The sequence below is a fragment of the Myripristis murdjan genome, chromosome 8, assembly GCF_902150065.1.
Source record: "Myripristis murdjan chromosome 8, fMyrMur1.1, whole genome shotgun sequence".
Taxonomy (NCBI): Eukaryota; Metazoa; Chordata; class Actinopteri; order Holocentriformes; family Holocentridae; genus Myripristis; species Myripristis murdjan.
The window spans coordinates 17,560,397-17,584,705 of record NC_043987.1 but is presented as its reverse complement, the minus strand read 5'-3'; the positions used below and the strand labels follow the sequence as shown (position 1 = coordinate 17,584,705).

Genomic DNA, 24,309 nt, shown 5'->3' with positions numbered 1-24,309 from the left:
CTCTTGCTCTGGTAAAAATAAGCCCGCCCAGTGCATCCTGGTCCTGTACCTACCCTTAATCTGTATACCCTTGATTACCCAGTGTTAACAAACAAACCCAAAACAACAAACAAAAAAAAAAAAAAATCATGCAAAACTAAAAATGCCAAACAAGAACAACAAAACATAAACCAAACAAATAAGAAACAGAAGAAAAAAATATTATCAAATGTCTAACAAAATAAAGCAGTTATCTTCCACAAAGCTTAAAAAATGTCAGTCACTTTTCCAAGCTCCTTTGAGTCTGTGCCCACCTGGCATTAACAACCGTCCTGAAAAATCAGAATACAAGTGGACGGCTGTCAGTCCCGACCGGACACACCTGGTATTAACATTCGTCTCTAAATGCATCTCGCCTGCCCACTTGTGATCGGATCTCACTTTCCTGCTCTATATGCAAATAAACACTACGTGCAAAATCATTTCAGAGAGGAGGGAGAGACAGAGACACAGAGAGGGAGGGAGAGAGACCGTAAAATGAAATTCCCTCTTTGCTAGTCCCCTTTCCACGCAAAAAATAAAATGGCATTTAACAGGCAGCAGATATTTAACAAAAGGAGAAGTCCTTGCTCACTCCGGCCTCATTTTAATGTGGCTGTCAATCATTGAGGACGTATTTCACATATGTTACAGGCTTGATCTGATTGTTTTCAGGTCGGGTTCTCCGCTTAGGTGGATAAATCAACCTGTAATATTTCTGTGGTATTCCTGTAGTAACTGCAACACACACACATTCACATGGCCACCTATAATATTTCTGTAGTATTCATAGAGTAACTCTATCACTTCTAGGGTTAGAGTGTTTAACCACACCAGGGCATGAAATTTAAGAGCTGCCGCTGCCTCCAAATTTTATATGGAAGAAAAAACCCTGCATATTGTCAATCCATTTTTTAGAGACCCCCCAAGTTTCATGCATCATGTTTTTAGGGGAGCTCAGGTCTTATTAAGGGGAGCTTTTATTCATTAAACAGCTGCTTTATAGTCGACCTGCACTTCAGTTTGCATTTGGCCCATCAGCTGACAGTTCAGCTGCGCTGGGTAGTCAGGTAAGATATTTTCTCTATTGGAAAAGTGATGGTCTGACCAGTGTCGGGCTGGAAAAGACAGACAACATCAGGTTAGTAGGTGGTCTTTCAGTCCATCCTGGCTGCAACACACTGGGGCAGCACACAACACAGGGATGACCACTTCTAACTGAAGCACCAGGCCATTAATAAAACATAGAGGACGTCAATGACCAGGAAACCCCTCTGCTGCTAGGTCATGTTAGCAACCCAGTTAATTGTGATGATTCTTGCTGGTAAGACAAAGGTGTGCTAGGTAAGTACTGGGTGTCCTGTCACAACGACTCACATTTATTTTGACACTTGTGAGGAAAATATAGATAATGAATTCGTTCTTTTTTGTTTGTTTGTTTGTTTTGTTTTTTGCTTAAGTACCAATTATTTTCATACTGATCTTCAGATTGGGCCCTCCACCTCTACCACTAACTACTGTACTCCCCAAGTAACTGAGAAAGGTAAGTGCAGGTATGTGCAGATGCACTATCATGCAAAACAATGTTTACCTTTGATGAAAGGGGGGCAGACAGAATGCAATTGCCAACAATAACATCTTTATCTTTATCTTTATCTTGTGCAACAAGAAAAATTATACATACTCTCTTTCACTAGCAAGACCACACCATCAACAAGAGACATTTAAATGATTTATTGATAAGATGATGATTGTTTTAGGGTTGAAGTTGATTGTAGTTCATGGGATAGCTGACTGTGTGTGGGGAGGTGTTGGCAGGGAATCTACCATAGCACCAGGGCACGATGGACCTTCCAAAAATCTTCATTAATCTTCAGCACAGCTCAATCTCAGCACAGATTGAGCTGTGCTGAGATCTTTGAGATCTGGATGGAAGTAGCAGTGATGTGCTTTGGAGGACCAATGGCCCATGACTTGTATTATGTTTCTGGAATGCCATTGCGGGAGGCTTATGTGGCGACTCTGATCCTGTACAGATTCCGAGGTGAAGAGAGAATCTGTGAATGAAGTTGTCTGGGATTTTTTGAATAGCAAGCAATTTGCTGTGGTCTCAAGGGGATTCAGCGGAAATTGGACTTTGAAGTAGAAGACAGGTATAGCCTGGCTGGATTGATTGTTTTTGTTGGCTTTAAGTAGAATATTTATGGTGTTGTTTGAGAAAAAAGGACAAGTCAGAAATGCAGGCATGGTGGTGTGGGTCGAACTGAAAGGTTGAGGCAGTGAGCATCTGAGAAAAATGGAAAAGCAAACAAAAACATGGCTTCTGAGTTTGAGCAACTAGAGGAATGCTGTATCCAGAGTGAGTAGCGGGGATGCAGATTGACAGCAAGTCGGCATTGAGTGGATTTTGAGCTGGCTCTTAGTGCTGACGTTCTCTAAAGAGTGAAGAATCCTGGGGATGGCTGGATGCTTGGCCCGGGCTGTGGGTGAGGAGTTTGGAGAAGAATCTTATTCCTTCGAGGCAAACTTTGATGTTGTGAATTTTGATGGCCATCATGGAATGTGCAACCCATTCATTGGCTAGGTCCAGTGGTCAGTCTGCTACAAACCGTCTTTCATTACAAAACCACCAAAACTGGTGGAAGGAGCAGCATCAGTGTACAGGTGGATGTTATGTGGGTGAGCCAGTTGGTCATAATGGAAAAAGGAGATCCCATTCCAGTTGTCCAGAAGGTTGAGCTTTAGTTTTGCATGGCTTGAATTGTTCAGGGAGATGGAGTCTAGGGAGTGATGGAATGGAAGATGCAATTGATAGGGGGTGAGAAATGAAGGCTTGTCCTTGGGGAATGATATGTAGGGCAAAGTTGAGGTAGCCTAGGAGGGAAAGGAGTTGGTGTTTGATGCAGCATGGAGCAAGTTGGAGATCAGAAGGCTCATTTGGTTGAGGTTTGCGCTGGGCGATTATGACAAAAATCAAAATCACGATTAATTGAACATTTAACCTCAATTGCCATTAATAAATGATTATTCTAAAATGGGCAGGATTACGTTGGTTAGAGGCCCTAAATGTCGGTTTTGATTATTTTTCTATTAATTGCCCAGCCCTAAGATTGACTCAAGGGATGTGGAGGAGCCCTCTGTCTTCTCTGCAGACAGGGGAACCCTGAAGTTGGAGAAAACTGATGTTAGAGGTGCGAGACCGGAAGTAGGTGGCGATGAAGGAAGGGAAATGATGAGGAATTCATCTGAAAGATGGACAAGGTTTAGAATCTTTAGGTTATTGGACGGGATCCAGCAGGGGCCTTCTGATAGGGCTGATGTGGACATTTTTTAACTGGGGGATACGGAAAAGGACCAATCATGAAGCCCTCTTTGATGTCCTTGGTGAGCAAGCTGTCGAGAGACTCATTTACAAAAATGTGGTGATACAGCTCAGTCTGCCCTGGTTTATGCGAGCTGCCGTGGATGGACAGTGGGGGGAATCTGGCATCCCGCTGCCAGATGCCCTGGTTATTGTGGGCTGTTAGGACTAGTAAACTGGACAGTTGGGGTGACCAGACATCCCAGTGCAGTTACCTGGTTATTGCAGACTGTTTGGACTGGTGAATTGGATGAACCTGGCATCCTGGTGCCAGGTTCCATGGTTAATGAGGGATGTTGTGTCTGATGAAGCTTGACAACAGGGGGACCTGACATTCTGCGGCCAGCTACTAGGGCTGCAGGTGATAAGACTGACGATGGAAGACAATGGCATCCTTGTGCCATGTGCCCTTGGAGGTGTAGACTGCTGAACCTGCGTGGTGGTGTCCCGGCTAGTATAGGCTGCTGTGGATAATGGATCTTGATGGCAGGGGATGTTGGCATCCCAGTATCAGGGGCTGGAGTTGATGGGGGCTGCTGTAACTGATGAAGCCATGTGCCCATGGAAGTGAGGTGCAGGCTGTTGAACTTAGTGATTATGTGTGGGGTTTGGGGCACTGGCATCCTGGTGTCAAGGGTGCCGGCTGATATAGGCTGTAGTGGCTGGAAGTGCTCGGTGATGGAGGATGCTGGCATCCTGGTGCCAGAAGTTAAAGCTGATGAGGGTTGCTGTAACTCATGATGCTAGATGGTTGGGGTTTTGGGGGGGGCTTTTTTTTTTTTTTTTTTTTTAAATCCAATAATATTGGGAGGAAGTTGCTGAGATATGTTGTTGCTCAGGAGATGGATGGCAGATTAATTGCCTTTGCTATTTCTCTGTTGTCTTATGTTATCTAATATTCATATGGAAATCATATGGCGCTTTTCCACTAGTACCTACTCGGCTCGACTCAGCTTGACTCTACTCGCCTCAACACGGTTTTGGTGGTTTTCCATTACAATTGAGTACCACTCACCCTGGGTGGAGTCGTCATAGCAAGGCGGTGCACCGTCCAGCTCCCTCTGGATTCTTTGGGCCGCCACCAAGCACAGAAGAGTCTTATGGTAATCATATGGCGCTTTTCCACTAGTACCTACTCGTTTCGACTTGGCTTGACTCTACTCACCTCGACACAGTTTCGGTGGTTTTCCATTACAATTGAGTACCACCTCACCATGGGTGGAGTTGACATAGCAAGGCGGCACACTGTCCAACTCCCTCTGGATTCTTTGGGCCGCCACCAAGCACAGAAGAGTCTCCACCTCTTCATTTGACCATGGTACCGGTTTGCTTGCCATTTTCGGACTTTGCTAACGTCAGTGATGATCAATGCGCACGGTCGCTGTTGCCGTTTTTTTTTTTTTTTTTTCTTAATTTAAATGCCGGGTTTGGTTTTTGTGCAGGAGTCGCTCTCATGTGTCATCACTCCCTGTCCAATCGGTGGCCTTCACGGCATTTAGGTCACATTTTTGGCTTGACTCAGCTTGACTCAGTTCGCTTGGAACCCCGGCTGAGTAGGTACTAAAATGGGACCTGGTACCAGGTACTACCATTTAATGGAAAAGCACTCAAACCGAGCAGAGTCGAGCCGGGTTTGGTTTGAATCAGAATGTTTTGAATGAATTATAATAGATTTGTATGTTGATGGAGATGAACAGAATACGGCTGCATGAACTCACGTATTTCATGAGCGACTATTGGACAGCAGAGAGTGGAGGCTCAGGCATGGAGGCGACAGCAAGGTTTTCAGCTTCTTACACAGGGCCTGTTGGTGTGTGCTGGTGAAAAGTTGGGACTCCATCTTGGTTTCATCCCGATCCAAAGATGTCATCAAAAACAAGGCTCATGAAGCAGTGAGTAGGTAGTCGATATTGGAAACCTGTGATGTTGATAAACATATCTATGACCTTACTCGGCTTGAGAGGCAAGGTTGCATACTCTGTCTGGGTCTTGGTGCAGAATACGACAGTGAAATAGTAGGAGAGGTTTAGGTGGGTATTTATAGGAATGCTGGAAGAGGTGTCGTTGAGGTGTGGTCCTGCTCCTGAAACTCTGCTAGTAGCTTTGATTAAAAAGTGTGGACTAACCTTATAACCTGTGCACTAATACATGTTTTTAAATGGTCCTTTACTTTTACTCTGGCAGAAGCTTACATGCTGGGTGAGGTAAAGGAGATCATGAAACGTGTCCATAACAAACTTGACGAGCAGGGCCACACAAAGCTCAATGCTTTTCTTAAGTAAGTATTCATGTAAGATTGCTTTTCATTACTTTTCATTACTCATTTAGATTGCTTTTCATTACTCATTCCTTGCTCAATGCCTAACTTCAGTGTGTTGATTAAAGTTCAAAAGTAATTACAATCCCAATACATTTTGCAGCATTTTATTTGTATCATATTAATGGTTTATGTGATGATGTTATGTTGTGTAAATAGCAAATGCACTTGTGCCCATCTGAGCACCCACGGGTGTGTTGGTGATAAAATGAGGTGTGGTCAGGCGCATTGTTGACCCATTGCTATCTTGGGGTGGTTGAAAGTGATTGCATGATTGACTAACAAAAAACAGGTCTGAAGTCAGTGCCACAGTTTTCACTTTTAGTTTAAGGACGCATTATCAAGATAATAGAAGGCACGCATCAATGCACATACACTGCTTGTTACACACACAGGGATGCCTTGTTACGCTCACACAGATGCCTGCTTCACCTCAGGGAGCTTTGATGTGATCCTGCTGTTGTCGAAGGTGATCCCTGCACACCCAAAATGCACTTGCACGTGATCTTCAGACTGTGCGCACAGATCATTAAAATAGACTCCTCATAGGACGCACTCACATTCGGCCCAATTGTTCCGTATCGTGCTGAAGCACGAATGCCCCCCCATTCAAGTCCCTCACTGGCCTGCACTCACATTACCCCAAGCCCAACTGCGCTTAAGCGCGATTGCCTTTGGTACGTATGGCATCACATTGAAATACATCACACGCATAGCTTGATGTCTTCATAAATCAACTTCTGTTTATACGTGGTTGCAGCAGCACAATGGACAACGACACAGACAACATGGTTGATTGGTGATTGCGCGAGGCAGCGATTCGCAGTTAATCGCGCTGCGCACATAAAACAATTTTGCGGAGGCAGGAGGAAACGCGGGAGGAACAGTCACATGATTTACGTCATACCCACGTTCACATGCTGCGTGCGTGACCGTGCATGTGCTCGTGCATGAATGCCCGTACCGTACTGAAGCACACCTCCTCCAACTGTGCCAGAGCAGAGGAAGTGTACTGTGCTGAAGCACGGAACAGAGCGCTCACACTAGTCAAATAATCCGGATTTTGGGGTCAAACGTGCTTGGGCATGGCACGAATGGGCTAATGAGTGAGTAGGCCCTTAGTCTCAGTTTAGGTGGTCTTGAAACTGCAGCAATACTGCCCCCTTTAGTTCCACTGAAGAATGTACTAGTACGCTTGTAGTTTAAGGTATGCTTGACTGTATTTTCATAAATGTTTGGCTTTTTTTGGTTCTCCACATATTTTTTGCCAAAACAATTATTAACTACAAAAAACTGTATTTATTTCACAACAGGGATAAAATCAGGGATTTGGAGAAAGGGAAAAAAGAGCTGGTTGGTGTCTTTGGTAAAACAGGGGCCGGGAAGAGCTCTCTGATAAACACCATCATTGGAGAGAAGGCTCTCCTGCCCTCTGGAACTGTCAGTGCATGTACCTCGGTCATGATCAAGGTGGAGGCTAATATGGAGACCTGTGATTACATAGCAGAGATTGAGTTCATTACAAAAGAGGTAAAATAAAAATTTCATTATCATCCAATCGCAGTCATGTCAGTTGAAACACTGGTGCGGTAGGTCAATATAACACATGTCAATTAACTGGCACTACTCCAGTCAGCCTTTTCCCAAACATCTAGAGTGAATGGCGACAGTTTTTTTAGAGGTCCAAAAATGCAAACATGAAAGCCTAAAATTTGACAAAACAACATAATCCAAATGTTCTTAATCCAAAGAATTGCATTGTGGGTCCAAAGTCTAATACTCACCTCGTTATCTCCTGGATTTTCTAGAATTACACTTCACTGACTCAAAGTCACTAAAATAACAAGCAGATGTTGCCTTAAAACTTTAAAAGCTTTCTTAGTTCAGATGGTATATGCAACCCAGTAAAGTGGTAAATACAAATGGGATGTTTGACTATAAAATTTGGAATTACAAGCTAACCAAGAGTACATGAAGACAGCAAAACTCCTCTGCAAGATTACTGCAGGGGAAATCTAGATTCTAGGTGATAATGAGATTATAGGCAACATGAACGCGTTACATTAGCATACAGAACTGCTCGCTGTTTCAACTGATTTGAAGGTCAGTAGAGAATGACAAAATTCAAAATCATGTTTGAGGGAATTGTTCCTTTGACATTTTACTTTCTTTTTTTAGGCATGGAAAGATGAGGTATGGTACTTCCTCAGTGTAGATGAGAAAAGTGACGATATTGATGATGATGATGGTGATGATGGTCATATTGCTGATGATGGTCAAACTGATGATGATGAAGATTACAATGATCATAAAAAAAGGATCACAGCACTATTTGGAGAAGACATTAGGAGATCACCTGAAGAACTCAGGGGCAGCAGGTATTTCAGAGAAATCCCAGAATTTCTCCAGTCTAAAAAGAAGATACTGAAATGTGAATCTGTAAGTAAAATTAGTGTTCTATATTTTCACTTAATAACACATTTCTGCCACTCAGTATTTAATATTTCCAATGTAATATCTTAACTATTCAGTTTAATAATGTTAAGAACTACTTAAAAACACAGCTAAGCTAAAATCAGTGTATATTGCAGGCCTCGCAGCTATCGGAAAATATTGCCAAGTTCACAAGAAACGACAAGAAGTTAGAAACACAGTACTGGCCGCTGGTGAAGTGTGTGACCATCAAGGTGCCAAAGGTCACTGACCTTCTTGAGCACATCACACTTGTGGATCTTCCTGGAAATGGAGACTTCAACAAAAGCAGAGATGAAATGTGGAAGGAGGTAATTTATTCATACTCATACCTTATCATCTGTAAACTATATTACCACCATGCTGCTCCCTTGCACTGAGCTTTTATTTACTGCACCTAATATACAACTTAGCCTAATAGAAAACTTAATGCATAATCCATTTAACAAAAAGTAAGAGGAACTTAATCTCAGAGTTACATCTTGAAGTGTCTATACTAATGAGAACACATTTTCAGTAAAAACTATAACCATTGTTTTAAGACAGCAATCAATATTTCTGTACATATTCTGCATTGGAGAATGCCATTTAAGGTTTGGACAATGATCATATTTCCTTTAGTGTGTTGGAAGTTGTTCAACTGTGTGGATCGTGAGTGAAACTAATCGAGCAGCAGCAGAGAAAGAAGCCTGGGAGATCTTGGAAAACGCCATCAGCCTCATGGGAAACGGTGGAGAGTGTCAACGCCTCATGTTCATCTGCACCAAATCTGATGACATTGGGATTTCAGATGCGAGGTAATGCACCATTTACTAAACAGTTTTTGCTTAGCAGCAGTGGATCTAAAATAGTCATGCAGCCTTTGCCTTAGTTTTGGTGTGAATGTGGATGATACAGTTCTATTTGTGTGTGACAAATCTTTGTCATAATTTGTTCAACAAATCTTGTCTAGTTCAAAAGAGGAGGAACGGGCTCAAATACTTTTAAGAAACCAGGAAGCCAAGGACCAAGTGACAAGCAGTTTCCAAAGACAACACAAGATTAAGGTATTTATAGACACATATAGTCACAGACCTGTTTTCACAACTACAAACCTTCCACATTACAGATTTCTTTTCTTTTTTCCCAGAAACATTTCAGTGGTGACAGCAACTTTTTCCAAGTATTCACAGTGAGCTCCAAAGAGTTCTATGAGGGAAAATGTCTGCAAAAATCAGACACTGGTAGGTTATGTTTCCATATTTAAATTAATCTGGATCAAAAATATTAAGAAACACAGCTGTTAGGAGCACAAATTTAACTTCAGATGTAAATATCTACACTTTTAATTTAAACTCAACATTTATTTTCAAGAAATACCCCAGCTTCGGAAATTTCTGCAAGATCTCAACGACCGCCAGTCAAAGACATTAAACTATGTCTGTGGAGCTTACGGGATTCTCTGTCTGATTCAGGGAGCCAACTGCAGAGAATCGGTATGAGCATTTAATTCAGTCTGTTTGTGTGTTTGTGGAACATTTGTTAGGAATATTTAAAACACAGCACATATTTCCTGCCCTATGTACCTGTGTTCTTAAGTGTAAGGTCAAAATAAAAAGTGTATGTATGAACTGGTTTCTACATTTGAAGGTAATGTCCTTCTTGGTTTTAGAAACTACAAGTTAGCTTTAAACAAACTTCTAAATCAGATTTTACCATCAAATATAAGAAATGTCTTAACTTGTAACATTACGGGCTCTAGTTTCCCGGCGCAGCGCGGGGTGGCGCAGTGAGGCGAACCCCGCGCAGAGCTAGTTTCGACCGGCGAAACGGCAGAGGCGGACAGTGTCCAAGTTTCGCAGACGGACTTGCGTGGAGATGGGAGTGGTGGCGCAGCGGGGGGAGGTGCCGACAGATTCGGCTTGGCGGAGTGACAGTTTTGTGCCAAAAGGCTTCGCCGAGGTGCGCCAAAAGCTCGCCTCCTGAAACCACGTCTACTTTCCGCGCAAGGCGGAGCGGAGCCGGCGCAGTGGAAGTTTGGCTGGCTGGCGCACATCACCAAAACCTCACAATCAGCATAAACGGTGCCAATCTCCTTTGATCTGACATCAGCTGTGACGGGACAGTTGATATGGAGATATATGTATGTGCTGATTGTGATCGTAGCATTGAATAGTGTTTTTTTCGGTATTTATTGCATCGTTCATGTGCCTGACATCCCGGAAGCCTGCCTGTGAGGTTTTGGTGACGTGTGCGCACTGCTCGCCGGTCTCCGCTCCGCGCCGGTCTCCTGGGCTCCACTCCGCCTGCGGCAGTAGACCTCCTTGTCAGCTGTGTAAACTTTCATTACGCCTTCGCGCAGCGCATTTTAAAGGCAAGGACAGGGGCTCATTTGATTGGTTAAATGTGAATCGGCTGTGTCAAACCCACTCCACGCCTTCTCTCCTCCCTTGCGCCGGTAGGAGGGACGGCGGAGTACTTGCGCCACCGAGAACAGCGTGCCAAACTTGGAAAATCCGCCTGGCCACACCCAGTTGGCGAAGCGCATCTGCGCTACGCCCCCGCCTCGCCTGGTCTGCGAAACTAGAGCCCTGAATTTTGAATGCACAATGTTCAATTTCAGGCTCGCCAAAAACAAGAGGTGTGCACAATCCTGGATCAGAGACTGAAGCAAGAGCTAGATAAAGTCAGACGCTCCATGGAAGAGACTTATAAGGCTTTTGAAAACCGCCTCAGGGAAGGAGTTAAAAAAGCACAAGAATCATGTGAAAATGACTTGAAGTCCATCTTAGTCTCTGTAAGTATTTGCATAATATTTTTAGCAACAAGACAAAATTTTGTGCATTGTAAACTGCCTTTACATAATTCTGTGTTTTCTGATTCATTCCAGGGAAAGAAAAAAAATAAGGGTTTTCATAAGACGTTGAAGTGTCTTGTTAAAAATAATGGCATTCACAAAAAAACAAAAAAACCTGAAATAAACATCAATGAGAAATTAGCCTCAGGCATGAGAAATCACATTGACGAGACGTTCAAGGAGACCTTTCCGTAAGAAACTACTTATAGACATAAAATCATTTGATAGAGCATGCCCATTTAAAAGCAGTGGTCAATACATACAGTTAGGTCCATAAATATTTGGACAATGACACAATATTTATAATTTTGCCCTTGTACACCACCACCATGGATTTGAAATGGACTAATCAAGATGTGATTGAAGTGCAGACTTTCAACTTTAATTTAAGTGTTTGAAGAAAAATGCGGCATTAACATTTTAGGAATTACAGTCAGTTTTATACACTGTCAGCGCATTTTCAGAGGCTCAAAAATAATTGGACAAATTATACATAACTGTAATTACAGGATTATTTTTATTATTTTGAGGAAAATCCTTTGTAGTCTTTGGCTGCCTGAAGTCTGGAACCCATCAACATCACCAAACTCTGAGTTTCCTGCCTTGAGACGCTCTGCCAAGCCTTTACTGCAGCTGCTTTCAGTTGCTGCTTGTTTGTGGGTCTTCCTGACTTCAGTTTGGTCTTCAGCAGGTGAAAAGCAGCTCAGCTGGGTTGAGGTCTGTAGACTGACTTGGCCATTGAAGGATGGTCCACTTGTTTGCTTTCAGTAACTCTTGGGTTGCTTTCGCAGTGTGTTTTTGGTCATTGTCCATCTGTACCGTGAAGCTCCGTCCTATCAGTTTTGTGGCATTTGGCTGAATCTGAGCTGATAGTAAAGCCCCATAAACATCAGAATTCATCCTCCTACTTCCATCAGCAGTGACATCATCAATAAACACTAATGATCCAGTTCCACTGGCAGCCATACCTGCTCATGCCATAGCACTGCCTCCACCATGCTGGACAGATGATGAGCTCTGCTTTGGGTCATGAGCTGTTCCTTTCATTATCCACACTTTTCTCTTCCCATCATTCTGGTACAAGTTCATCTTGATTTCATCTGTCCAAAGAACCTTGTTCCAGAATCAGCCAGGCTTTTTTAGATGTTTTTTTGCAAAGTCTAATCCAGGGGTGTCAAACTCGTGCCATGGAGGGCCAAGAGGCTGCAGGTTTTCATTCCAACCAACAACTCCACCAGGTGATTTCACTGATTAGTCCCGCCTCTCTGTTTCGAGGTAGGGTGATCAGTGAGTTGGAATGAAAACCTGCAGCCTCTTGGGCCTCCATGGCACGAGTTTGACACCCCTGGTCTAATCTGACCCTCCTGTACTTGAGTGACACCATTGGTTTGCACCTTGCTGTATAGCCTCTGTATTTATTTTCTCGCAAACGTCTCTTGACTGTAGATTTGGACAGTGATACACTTTCCTCCTCCAAAGTGTTTTTGACTTCCCTAGATGTTGTGAATGGGTTTTTCTTCACCAGGGAAACAGTTTTTCCACTTTAGATGTCCTCTGTGGTCTTCCAGGCCTTTTGGTGTCGCTGAGCTTACCAGTGCATTCCTTCTTTTTCAGGATATACCAAACTGTTGATTTGGCTATTCCTAAAGTTGTTGCCATCTGTCTGTTAGATTTTATTTGCTTTTTGAGCCTAATGGTGGCCTTCATCTGCAGACACCTCTTTAGATTACATGTTGGGGGTTCTGACAGTTACCAAATGCAAATGCAAACACTTAGAATGAACACTTGAATGACCTTTCATTTTCTTACTTTGTCATGGAATAACGAGGGAAAAGGCCACACCTGAAACTGCTTTTTCATTAAGTGTCCATTTACTTCTGAGCCTCTGAAAATGGGCTGACAGTGAATAAAACTGGCTGTAATTCCTAAAAGGTTAATGCCATGTTTTTCTTCAACCCCTTAAATTAAAGCTGAAAGTCTGCACTACAATTATGTCTTGATTACTCCAATTACTCCATTTCAAATCAACTGTAGTCGTGTACAAGGGCAAAATTATGAATGTTGTGTCACTGTCCAAATACTTATAGACCTAACTGTACACACTGCACAAATTAGAGGAAGAACCTGTCGCTGTCACTTGAATAAAAACAGGTCTTCAACTTGTTAACATGTTTCAGGAATGAAGAAAGACGTGGACCATTCAAAGGGGCCATCAGTGACTTTACTCTTGACACAGAAGCTCTGGGCAGCAAGTACCAAGACGTCTTACTGCAGCTGACATTTCTCAAGACAGAGGTGCAATGACTATTATTACCATTAGATCTTCATTTATTGAATGGTTTGTTGTCCAGTGTCTATCCACAGGTAAAGGTATCTGCTTTTTATTGTAAGGTATAAGATTTTGTTTTTATTTTGTTCCTTTATTTCATTTTGAAAAGTCCCACTTCATTGGGTACAGTGTTAAAGTACACTTTATTCTCTCTAAAAAGGAAGCAATAGTGAAGACAAAACTCAAAGATATCATCCGAGATGAAAAGAAAAGAATCTACCACAGTCTGGCGAGGTCAATCCAGGACTCCATGAAGCCATGCTATAAAAGTAAGACAGAAAACATGATGGATGTACCCAGGGGTGGACTGGCCATCGGGCACACCGGGCATTTGCCCGGTGGGCCGATGTGCTAAGTGGGCCGACAGTCCCCCGACACTTTTTTTTTTTTTTTTTTTTTTTTTTTTTTAAATTATTATTGAAATAGCTGACCGTAAGATCAGTAGATCAGCGGCGCGATTGACACTGGGCTGGCCCAATCACCTTGCTAAACAACCCCTTTTGCGTAGTTTGGTCCCGCCTGCATAATGATTTCGGCAAATAAAGTCATTGCAAGAGTTTGTTTACTCAGCACCGGGCCGGCCCCTTGAGACACGCTGCTCTGCGGCCCATTGGTTATTCTTCTTCTATGACACGGGGCTGGCCCAATCAGATCACGAGCCTGTGGCCCGGTGAGCCGGTGTGCAGTGCAACGCGAGTCGAACGTTATCTCATAGGATCTACTGAGATGAGAGAAAACGCAAAAGTGGCGCAGAGAAACTGCGAGAAAAAGCGGCTGTCAATTTTCAAACCGATCGGACTTTTTCGCTGTTTCGTAATTTATCAACATGAATGAAGAACAAGTCCAAACAATGCTAGAGGAACACAGTTCCCGATGGTAGAGCGGATAGTGCCCCCGTCTGTCATGCAGGAGATCTTCGGTTCAATTCCCCACCCGGACAAAAGTCAGTTTTCACTTTATTACCTCGCTTTGTTGTTAACCATGACAGTGAAGTGATTCTGATTATTCTGCCTGTCACTGGCTAGATGACACACACAGTGGCATTTAGGGTTTCTGTAATTTTCATTTCTGTACTCTTTTTGTGAATTTGTAACCCAGGTGCTAAATTATTATTATCATTATTATTATTGTTATTATTATTTTGCCTTGTTTTGTTTTGGGTTTTTGTTGTTGTTGTTGTTGTTGTTTATTTTTGCCTTTTTTTAATGCCTTGTTCTAACTTTATGGGGAGATATCAATCGAATCAGATTCAGATTTAAAGGATTTGTGTGGTATACTTTGTTTGTCGCCGTGACCTTCCTATGTGCAGTTTGGGCTCATTCTCCATTCATGTTGATAGGCACCTGCACTCACTAATCTGAAATAGATGCCCAAAAGGTGTTGGCCAGTTGTGGCCTGTTCAATAGAATAAAAAAGTTCAATTCCTATTCATCTATTGTATTTTATTGTTCCACTATAGTACTATAGGCCAGTATGATTGGGGCAGCCAAGTAATTTGACATATTTGAACAAATTTTTAAAAAGTAACGTAATAGTTACTTTTCCTGGAAATTAATTACTTTTTAGTAGAAGTAACTAGTAACTATAATTAATTACTTTTTCAAAGTAACGTGCCCAACACTGCTGATGACAGCTAACTAATTGCATGGCATTATGGCTTTAAAGAGTTGCACAGTTGGTAAACACATTTAAGAGAGCAAAAAGACCGGAAAGGTGTGCGTTATCGAATGTGGTGGGCCGGTCTGGTCCAAAATGCCCGGGCCGATTTTTTGTCCCAGTCCGCCCCTGGATGTACCATGACAGCATGGTGATCCACATTGCTATTCATCTCGATAGCTTATAGAAGCAAAGCACTAAAATCAAGTGTGTCAATATGTTTTCTGTAGACGCGGCAGAAATCCATGGAAAGGACTCACTGAAAAACATGAGGGACACAATTAAGAACCACCTGCATGAGTCCAAGGACATCATGTTTGACCAGGCCAAAGATCACATGCTGACTCGACTGAGAAACTTGACGGTTTGTGATATTTTGTGTTACAAACTCTAATTGTAATATAGCAGTAAATTGTGCTGCTCACCTTTTGCCCACTCAGTCCTTACTTTTACAGTTTACATCCTCTGAAGTTTTGGTTTATATTCAGCTTTCTCAAACATTGGTTATGCTTTTTAGGTCATCATTTATGTTGAAAGCTGATTTAACTCCTCCATTAAAGTCTCCCAGGCACTATCACAAACATGTACAATTACTGTTGTTAATCTGGCATTCTCACAAGAGGAGAAAAAACTAAAATATCTGGCTGCTATCACCTTGCCTTTTCACATATTTGAAACAGTTCCAGCAATTTTTTCTGTGGTTTAATTCATGTTGCACTGTGAACACAGAGTTGATGTGATCATGATTTTAATGCTGAATTAGGATCGAATCCTGAACACCCTGAATCAAGATATGGTGAAATCGATTGAGGTGTCACTCAAGACTGATGATCGCTCAATCCCAGGTAAAGAGAAAATGTCCAAATGAAACCTGTCATTCAGCTCACTGTCAACAACAAGATTTGCCTGTCAGTGAAGTCAGTAATGAGTTTTTATCATATTTGTTTCAGTTGTCACTCGGGAATATGAGAAGGTGAAGACTCACTATGAAAATCTGAGCTCCAACACAAACACCAATGACATGGTAAAACCTTAAGTGTTTTTTTTTAAATTACTTTTACAAAGGGTAGCATTTAAAAACTATTACAAATTTTGAACTGTTGTAAAAAAATTAAAATTGAAATTTTCAGCAAAAACCTTTTTTCGACTTACCCAGACTGAGACGAGATGTTTGTGTACAAAAGAGTGCTCAGTGAGTATAATACAGGCCATGTATTCCGTAATTTAATAGTTAATTAGTAGTTAGCCCCTTATTGGCCAGGGAGCACTCCATCATGACTCTAGACCAATTACATTACGCAGAGCATAAGACCCTCCCAGCTTCAGTGACCTTCCTAAATTGCCTACACAGTTGTGGATGGAGTTTTCCAGTAGAGTAATAAGTTTATGTTAAGTGGAATTCGGTGCATCATATTTTCCTTTTGGTGTGAGTCCCTAATGATTAAGTAAGTCATCTGTTGTTTATTTACTTAGTTCTGTGATAACTGATATGTTGTTGTTTGAGATGTCAGATATTACATATAGGCCTGTGTTGCTAATATAATTACATAGAGACAGCAGGTGATAAAATTTCCACCCTCCTCTTGCTCGATATTTCCTCCATGTTAATGATGTTTGTGGGGATGTAGTTAGACAGTTTTGTACCTGTGGTATGCGACTGTGATGCACTTAAAATCCTCAAGAGCGCACCATGGCGGTACGCCGTCGGCGGTGGGGTGTAAACTTTATAAGTCGGTTGTGGCCCAGTGTATAATAGCCTTTCACCTTGCCAGTCAATGTATGGGTTATTCTGTGTATTATTCTGCTAGTCTACTGTGTATTACTCCCTATATTGAAACCTACACACCACAGAGATACTAGTCATTGCTTAACCAGGTACCATACTTAAGAGTTTGATACCATTTTCAAATGGTATGATATGGTATGGTGTGTATTAGGGATGCATTGATCTGATATTAGCATCGGATATCGGCGCCGATATCAACATTTTACCTGGATCGGGTATCTGTAAAAGCAGCCGATCCGTAAGACCGATCCTTCCCCTTTAAATCTTTGCGACACGGGTTATGTCATACGGCACGTGGAGAGCAGCCGCGAGAGTTGATTGAGTTGAGTTGCAAACACAAGCAACATGGAGCGAAAATGGTCTGCGATATGGAGGTATTTCACCCTTAGCACGCCAACTAGCTCGGTGGTGGTAGCACTGCCAGATGTAATACCACAAATTTTATCAAGCTCTTCCAGAAACACCACGCGAAAGAGGAACGAGGAATTCCAGCAGCTGAACAGATCAAAGGGAGCCACCGCTGCTGTTGAGGTTTGTAGCTTCTTAAATCAACAATGATATCGGATCGGTACCTGGTATCGACCAATACGTAGGGCCCCAGCATCGGTATCGGCATCGGAACTGAAAAAGTCGGAGAAAGTTGTATCGGTGCATCCCTAGTGTCAATGGTACTGAACATCTTGTCTCAGTCTGGGTAAGTCAGAAAAAGGTTATTATGCGTTATTATGAGTATTCCTTTAAGAAGCTGCTGACCGATCATCAAAACTGAACATTCAAACTAACAAGTTTGTGATGTCTCTTTTGTCTCTTTTGATTTTGTATAGTTTGCAGTTATTAGTAGTGTAGTTATTGGTCAGATAATAACTTAAGTAATGACATCATGGCCCTGTTTATCTTTGCTGTTCATTTTGAAGCTGTTTCTCAGTCCCCAGTGGCCTCTCTGTGTGTTCTGTTTCTATGCTTCAGGTCTGCTGAGTGGAGAGAGGCAGCAGAAGTCCAGGTTGCCGGTTGGAGAACCCTGTAGCCAGCCGATAGAGCCCAACAGACCTCTGGACTTGGGCCGACTCCTTTCTGGCCATGCATATTGCACCTGATTAGTCTGGGTGTTGGTTTCATTGTTAATTTGTGTTTGCATTTTATGTTAATAGTTTCAATATCACACTGCAGATGAGATCTGCAGAGCTTTCTTTAGAGGGCAGGGGCTCAAATGACAAAAGGGGCATGTGTTGAAAGTCTAGATAAAATCTAGTATGTGTGTTGGATTTTACATTTTGCAGTTTTCTTTATTATGCTATGGTAAATATTAGGGTTGTCCCGATCCGATCATGTGATCGGAAATCGGGGCCGATCACATGACTGAAGACTCGATCGGGACTCGGACGTTATGTCCCGATCAGGTATCGGATAAATAATATATATACATATGTATATTTATTGTCAGGGTTTTCCCTGCCTTATAATTTCTTCATCGCACATCGACATATTCAATCTGCGGCTCCTTTAGGAATCTGTTGTTGATGCTAGCTTGGATTGTCCGGAGGGAGTTAGGCGGGCACTGGGCCATACGTCATGAAATACTGACAACGGAATTAACCAATCACTGCAGAGAATAGTTTCTGCGTGCATGCTGAGAGGATTGATTCAGCCGCGACATATCCGCTGTAGGCTAGGCGGAGGGGGAATGTATGAATCGCCTAGCGCGAAAAACACAAGCGCTCGCAAATACCAGTGATACAATGACAACATAGCGACTTTCCAAAATATCCCCAAGTGACTTTATAACCTAACGTTAGTCAGAAACTTATTTATGTAACGTTTGTTGTGTTTGTTTTGTGCCGATATGCCGTGCGCTGGCCGCCCATCTCTCCCTCGTTCCACTTGCTGATACAATGACAACTTAGCCACTTTCCAGACTCCCCCAAGTGACTAAACCCCCTAACGTTAATCAGAGACGGATTTGTATAATTATTGTGTTCGTTTTTATGCTGCTATGCCGTGCGCTGGCTGCCTTCCCATCTCTCCTTCGTTCCGCTTGCTGTTCGCTTCGCTTTTCACACACAAGCACCCAGCCCCCCCGCGCAGTAAACAATCAGCTGTATACTAGTTTCCAACCGCTTGGTTTTTGTATTAATTTCTGTACTTTATTTTATTTCCTGCTACTGTTTGTGTTTGTACATATTTTGTCAGTATCTTAGATCTTGCCATTTATGTTTGTGTGTGGAGACATTTGAGAAAATAATTAAAAATAATTAAATTATAAAATGTTAATCTAATGTCCAAATAAATCGGTTAATCAATATCTGCGTTTGCCAATTAACTGCCTTTTATCAAAATGCAGTTTGTTAAACACTTAAATTGTTATACTAGCTTCTTCATTTGTCTCAAAGAGTGCATTTCATTTCCATATTGACCTATCTGGAACCGCGGTTGTTTCTTGGCAATCATTAATAACATATCATTTCCTGGTTTTATAGAAGTATCGGATCGGGACTCGGTATCGGCAGATACTCAAAATCAAATGACTCGGACTCGGACTCGGGGGCAAAAAAACGTGATCGGGACATCCCTAGTAAATATTAAAGTTTAGGAGTCGTCTTGAGCCCCGTAAATAAATGATAAGTTGTAGCCAATATGCAGCTACCTCTATTGTGAAAACGTCAACTCAACATGCATTATACTATTTCACAGAGATGAAGAGGACTGATAATCTGCAAAAACTAAGATGTTTCAGTGATTTAATAGCACCTATACTATTTTATTCATATTACTATCATTTGTGTGTAGTTTTTGTGTTTGTTTTCATACTTTGTATAAAAAAAAAAAAACTTTGACTCTGAAAAGTCTGGCACCATCGGCATGCAAAGGAGGTTACTGCAAGTGTCCTTATCAGCCATTACTATATTTTAACAGAGTTATTACAGCTGTTGAAGAAGCTGCCTTCAGGTTCAGGTTTAATTTGGCAGTCTTTATATGAATGCCAGCCCTTGTATTCTGTTTGTATTTCTATTCTGTTTTGGGAGTGGCAGACCGGCTTCTTGTTGTTTCGTAAGGGTTGTGGTGGTTGCATTACAAATGTCTTTTTTTTTTTTTTTTCCAGTAGTCATACAGTAAACTTGATGATTTCACGTATTTAGAATTTCAATACACTTAGTGATTTTTATATTATGCAATATGCAATCTCTGATCATACGTACTGATTTTACTATTACTTATTATTTTGGAGAATATGGTAATGTAGTCTGAATGTTTGTATGCTGTTTCTTACTCTTGTAGAAATAATGTACTGGTTGTTTTTTTTCTCATTTTGTTAAGCCTATAAAAAAAATGTTGTTATATCATCTTTAATCTTGAATTAAAACTGAGATTAGAATTTAGATTTGGATGCTGTAATAAAATGAAGAAAAACTTAAATTTTAAATAAAGACTTAAATTGCTTTATTTGTATTGATTTGAATGTGTTGATGGAAAAGACGTTGAATTAACAGTTATTATTAGGTATTATCTGAAGTGTAGCTGATACCGTTTTCCTTGAACATTTTTTGAATATTGTTTTGTAAACCTTTTGTAAACCAAATAAAGAGTGGTGCTTCACATGTAAGACACTTTCACATGAAGGACAGTTTATTAAGTCTTGAAGGGTCAGAAATCGCTGACTCTACAAAAAAAATCTGACCAAGTGTAAAAATTCAAACAGACACTAATATAATTCTCACAGTTTATGTGATGCTCTCTCAACATAATCTCTTCTGACATTTGGAATAAACTCATTTGTATTTGAGCTCAGAAGCTATCATAGAGAGATTATGGTCACAGAAAATGACATGATAATCTTAGAAATGGCATCAGGTGATCAGCCCTACAGGTTTTTGTGGGAGCTTTTCATTGTTCTCAGTTGACAGTAAGGTCAAGGTGTGATGGTTTCATGCTCTCTGTCATAACAGGCTGTTGTCCTAAGAGTCTGGGACCATGATGCCAACACCATCCAGCTGCAGCCTGAGACAAATGTGAGAGGCACGGTGCACACAACAGACAAATTTGCTAACTCACACAAACAGACATGACCAAGTGAGTGAACATGTGCACACAGAGGAAAACGCCTGGAGAACAAACCCAAACCAACAAGTTGTCGTTGTCATAGAACATGTTTACCTGCTGGTGTTGGCACCGTTTGGTGGCATTAAGTGCAGAAGATTCCCTTTGTGAAACTGCTGCATGACAACAGGGTGCAGCACTTCAGTCTTTTGGCGGTTCCTTAATACCACACACTGTTTTCTTCTCGTCCAAAATCACATTTGTTTCAAAACTTATGACAATATTTTCCATCACTAGTACACCACACACTTAACTCACAGCCACTTGTCCCACTGGTAATTGTATTTTCACATATCCTGGGTATTGTTGGCATATGGAAAAGCATTAAAATGAATTTTCCCTGAATTAGTCGTGGCTTACACACACCACCGTATATTCATTCACAAAAAAGTACATTTTACTTTTTTTCTTTTTCTCACTCCCGAGGATTGTGCATTATGCTGGCCTGGGTATTTTGAGCTCCACAAAAACCTCTCCTCCATCCCCATTGTATTTTTTTTTTCTTGGATGTTGGGTGAACTGCTCCTTTAAAATCCTCAGCGTGTACAAGTCAAATCGTGTGTGCAAATGCGATGTGTTTGAACATGTTGCGTGGCGTACAGGCCTCTCCCAGTCATATGGGAGTTATTATTTTGTTCTTGCTTGTTGGGGGGGGCAAACTGTGATAGATGGTATGCGGCTTGTTTGTTTGGTTTATTGAGTCGAGTCAACTAAACGAGTCAACTCTCCACAAGTGAAACACGGAGCTCCAGAGGAACAAGGAGCGGTGCCACTTCCTCCAGTTGGACAGCACGAAGCAAGAAGCGCAAGTGGCTACATTTTCCTTGATACTGTCTCCTCCGAGGTATTTATATACAGCTGTAAACGTTCATGTTGATGACTCAGGGTAGTTACTAAACAACATCATATGTCGTAGCCTGTGGGACGCTCGTTTGTGTCAGTGATACTGTTGTTAATTTCAGTATTTCTCATCAGATAACTTGATTACTTAAGACTTGCCATTTGTGGAATTCGTACACATTGTTACAAAACTTCCCTGAAATTGTGTGTTTAGTGCTTCGTCCTTTTGGTGCACATGCAGAAAAACTGTAATGATCATTTAATCTGCTGTTCCTTGTGCGCCAAGTCAACGCCGGCTTTTGTTTAAGTTTTACTTTCGTGAAAACGAAACTGGTATTTGTCAAGTTTAGGTTTAAGGTTATGATAAGGGTTCAGTTGAGTTAAGGGTAAGGGTGTGTGTGTGTAAAGATCACTCAATGATAACACCTACAATAAGGAAATAAAGAGGATTTTTTTCAGTTTAAAGGTGACTGGCAAAGTGTAATCTGCAATCTGCTTTCCCCCCGAAATTATTGAGAACGCCAGTCTCTCCGTAATATATTATAGTGACTTCTGTACAACATTGTCCTGTAAAGACAAAGTTCAAAAGTTTGAGGATGAGGCTTGACTTCCTGTACAACAGTTGAGGGCAGCGGATAAAGTTACTGCTATCTTCACTATTGCTATTAAGTTCCTAGATTTCTTTGACTTGAATCTGGTCTCACGAGTCTCCTTCAGTACATATGGAAAAATGGAACTGGAAAATGGATAAAACACAACATGTTTGTCAAAATAAAGGCCTTGATATCATCTCCACTGTTACTGAACAACAACAACAACGACAACAAGAGTGTTTGTTAAGTAGGTAAGAGCAGCAACTGCTAAATGCTTAAATAGTAATTGCTGTTATCTTCCATTTTTACAGTGGCATATCATGGAGACTTTTGATTTTGTCCGGGGCAAATTGAATGAATGGGGTCTCAGTGAGCTGATTCCAAGGTTTGAAGGTAAAGTGCTACCATCCTTTTTTTTTTTTTTTTTTTTTTTTTTTTTTTTGCTGGGCACAGATACGATACAGTGTGGATTCTGGCTGTACTTACCAATGTCATGCAGAATATAGAAAGTACAGTACAATAGCTAAGTAAAATGGGACATTTTGCCCATAAGTTGGTGTTTTATCCTCAGTGATCTTAGTTTAAAAATGTAATGATGACAAGAGGGCTGGGAAAAAAGGCCAGAAGTGACTAAAACTCTGATAAGAAACCAGTGTAATTTTTGTCTGTATTCTGCATGTCTCCAAAGAGTTTCAAGGATTAATTTCAGTAATGTAGCAGACAGTGAGCTGGAAGACATAAACCACGACCACCAAGGTGTCTGGACTAGTGTATGAAAAATCAATATCAGAATTCCTTGGGTATTGGTACTGCTTACACTCATTAAATGGATATTTTCCACAGTTTGAAAATAAGAGTTATTGCTGTGTAACCAAGATGTATCTTATTTTTTTTCAGAGAACCAAATTGACAAGGAGAGTTTTTTAATTCTTCAGGAGTCAGACATCAATGACTTGATCAGAGAAATAGGACCAAGGGCAAAATTCAAGCAGAAGCTCAAAGAATTTGTGAAGGTAATGTGATGCAGTGTTTGCAGCATTGAGATATTTTACAGTGACATTTGGAAAACATGTATGTATAAACACATGTATGTATACATGTGTTTTTATTTGGAAATGACTACAGATACTGTACAAAAGACTGCACTACACTTGCTACAGTGGTGTGTATCTCATTCTCTGTGAGAATATAAGGGGAATTATAGCTGCTGTGCAGCGATGGGTTGGGTCCGGGCATTTTTAGCCAATTCTAAGCAACAAGCAGAAGAATATGAACTTAAATACAAACTGAACTGATTCACACACCTGCCCTGCCTTCCAAATCTCATACTTATGCTTTTTACTTTTAGTATGTACTGCAGCTGCCCTTACAAAGTATGCAGTTTAGTATGAAATATGCATGCATATGCATACTATTGGGACACACTACATACATCATCCCTGAAGTCCGCCCCTCTTGCTCACTTCCGCCACCGTCCGTAGCGGTAAATTTGAATGTTGTTGTCAAAATGCCACTGCTGTTTCATACTGCGCTGTCCTCTGTCATGTTTCTGATCTTCTGTCTTCCTGTCGCTTCTGCTGTCACTGAGCGAGTTTTGTGCGATATGTGTGTTTTGTTGTCGTCTGTATGTGGGTGTGGCTTGTACACACAACTCGGTCAGTGCGACGTAACGTCCGCTGCGCATAGGATTGTGGGTCAGAATGACCAGAGCAGCATGCTGAAATCCATACTGCGAAATCTGACCGGATGTAGTAGAACATCCTGGTACTCTTGGCATACTGCATCTGACATACTATGTATTGGGACATACTAACCCTGCGTTCCAATACTCATACTACCATACTATTTAGTAGGGGAAAAAAGATTTAGTGTGGGGAAATTTCACGCATTACAGCAGCAAAGTGGATAACAAGATATGAGCAAACCACTGTAAAAATAAATAAATAAATAAATAAATAAAAAATAAGTCATCAAGACAAAAATCTGACAATGATGATCTGGCATGGGAC

The 24,309-nt window shown here is 41.4% G+C and overlaps 1 protein-coding gene and 1 long non-coding RNA gene across 4 annotated transcripts in view; both read left to right on the top strand.

Annotated features, from left to right (window-relative positions):
• Nucleotides 1-24,309, top strand: part of LOC115363371 (nuclear GTPase SLIP-GC-like) — a 48,655-nt gene that overhangs the window by 3,497 nt on the left and 20,849 nt on the right. The window contains exons 6-22 of one of the 3 annotated variants that reach the window (XM_030057545.1): nucleotides 1,507-1,561; nucleotides 5,564-5,657; nucleotides 7,010-7,226; nucleotides 7,875-8,135; nucleotides 8,288-8,479; nucleotides 8,790-8,965; nucleotides 9,121-9,214; nucleotides 9,298-9,391; nucleotides 9,522-9,643; nucleotides 10,771-10,944; nucleotides 11,038-11,195; nucleotides 13,182-13,299; nucleotides 13,494-13,602; nucleotides 15,220-15,353; nucleotides 15,753-15,834; nucleotides 15,940-16,013; nucleotides 17,742-18,136. In XM_030057545.1, coding sequence (XP_029913405.1) covers nucleotides 1,507-1,561; nucleotides 5,564-5,657; nucleotides 7,010-7,226; nucleotides 7,875-8,135; nucleotides 8,288-8,479; nucleotides 8,790-8,965; nucleotides 9,121-9,214; nucleotides 9,298-9,391; nucleotides 9,522-9,643; nucleotides 10,771-10,944; nucleotides 11,038-11,195; nucleotides 13,182-13,299; nucleotides 13,494-13,602; nucleotides 15,220-15,353; nucleotides 15,753-15,834; nucleotides 15,940-16,013; nucleotides 17,742-17,750 — 2,163 coding nt within the window. In that variant the 3' untranslated portion in view covers nucleotides 17,751-18,136. Of the gene's footprint in view, nucleotides 1-1,506; nucleotides 1,562-5,563; nucleotides 5,658-7,009; nucleotides 7,227-7,874; nucleotides 8,136-8,287; nucleotides 8,480-8,789; nucleotides 8,966-9,120; nucleotides 9,215-9,297; nucleotides 9,392-9,521; nucleotides 9,644-10,770; nucleotides 10,945-11,037; nucleotides 11,196-13,181; nucleotides 13,300-13,493; nucleotides 13,603-15,219; nucleotides 15,354-15,752; nucleotides 15,835-15,939; nucleotides 16,014-17,741; nucleotides 18,137-21,550; nucleotides 21,712-22,611; nucleotides 22,694-23,197; nucleotides 23,314-24,309 lie in introns of those variants that run through there. The other 2 variants (XM_030057544.1, XM_030057543.1) reach the window with 2 other exon arrangements.
• LOC115363373 (uncharacterized) lies at nucleotides 18,659-20,100 on the top strand. The gene is made up of 2 exons (XR_003928583.1): nucleotides 18,659-19,652; nucleotides 19,697-20,100. It is a non-coding gene; the product is annotated as an uncharacterized LOC115363373 (long non-coding RNA).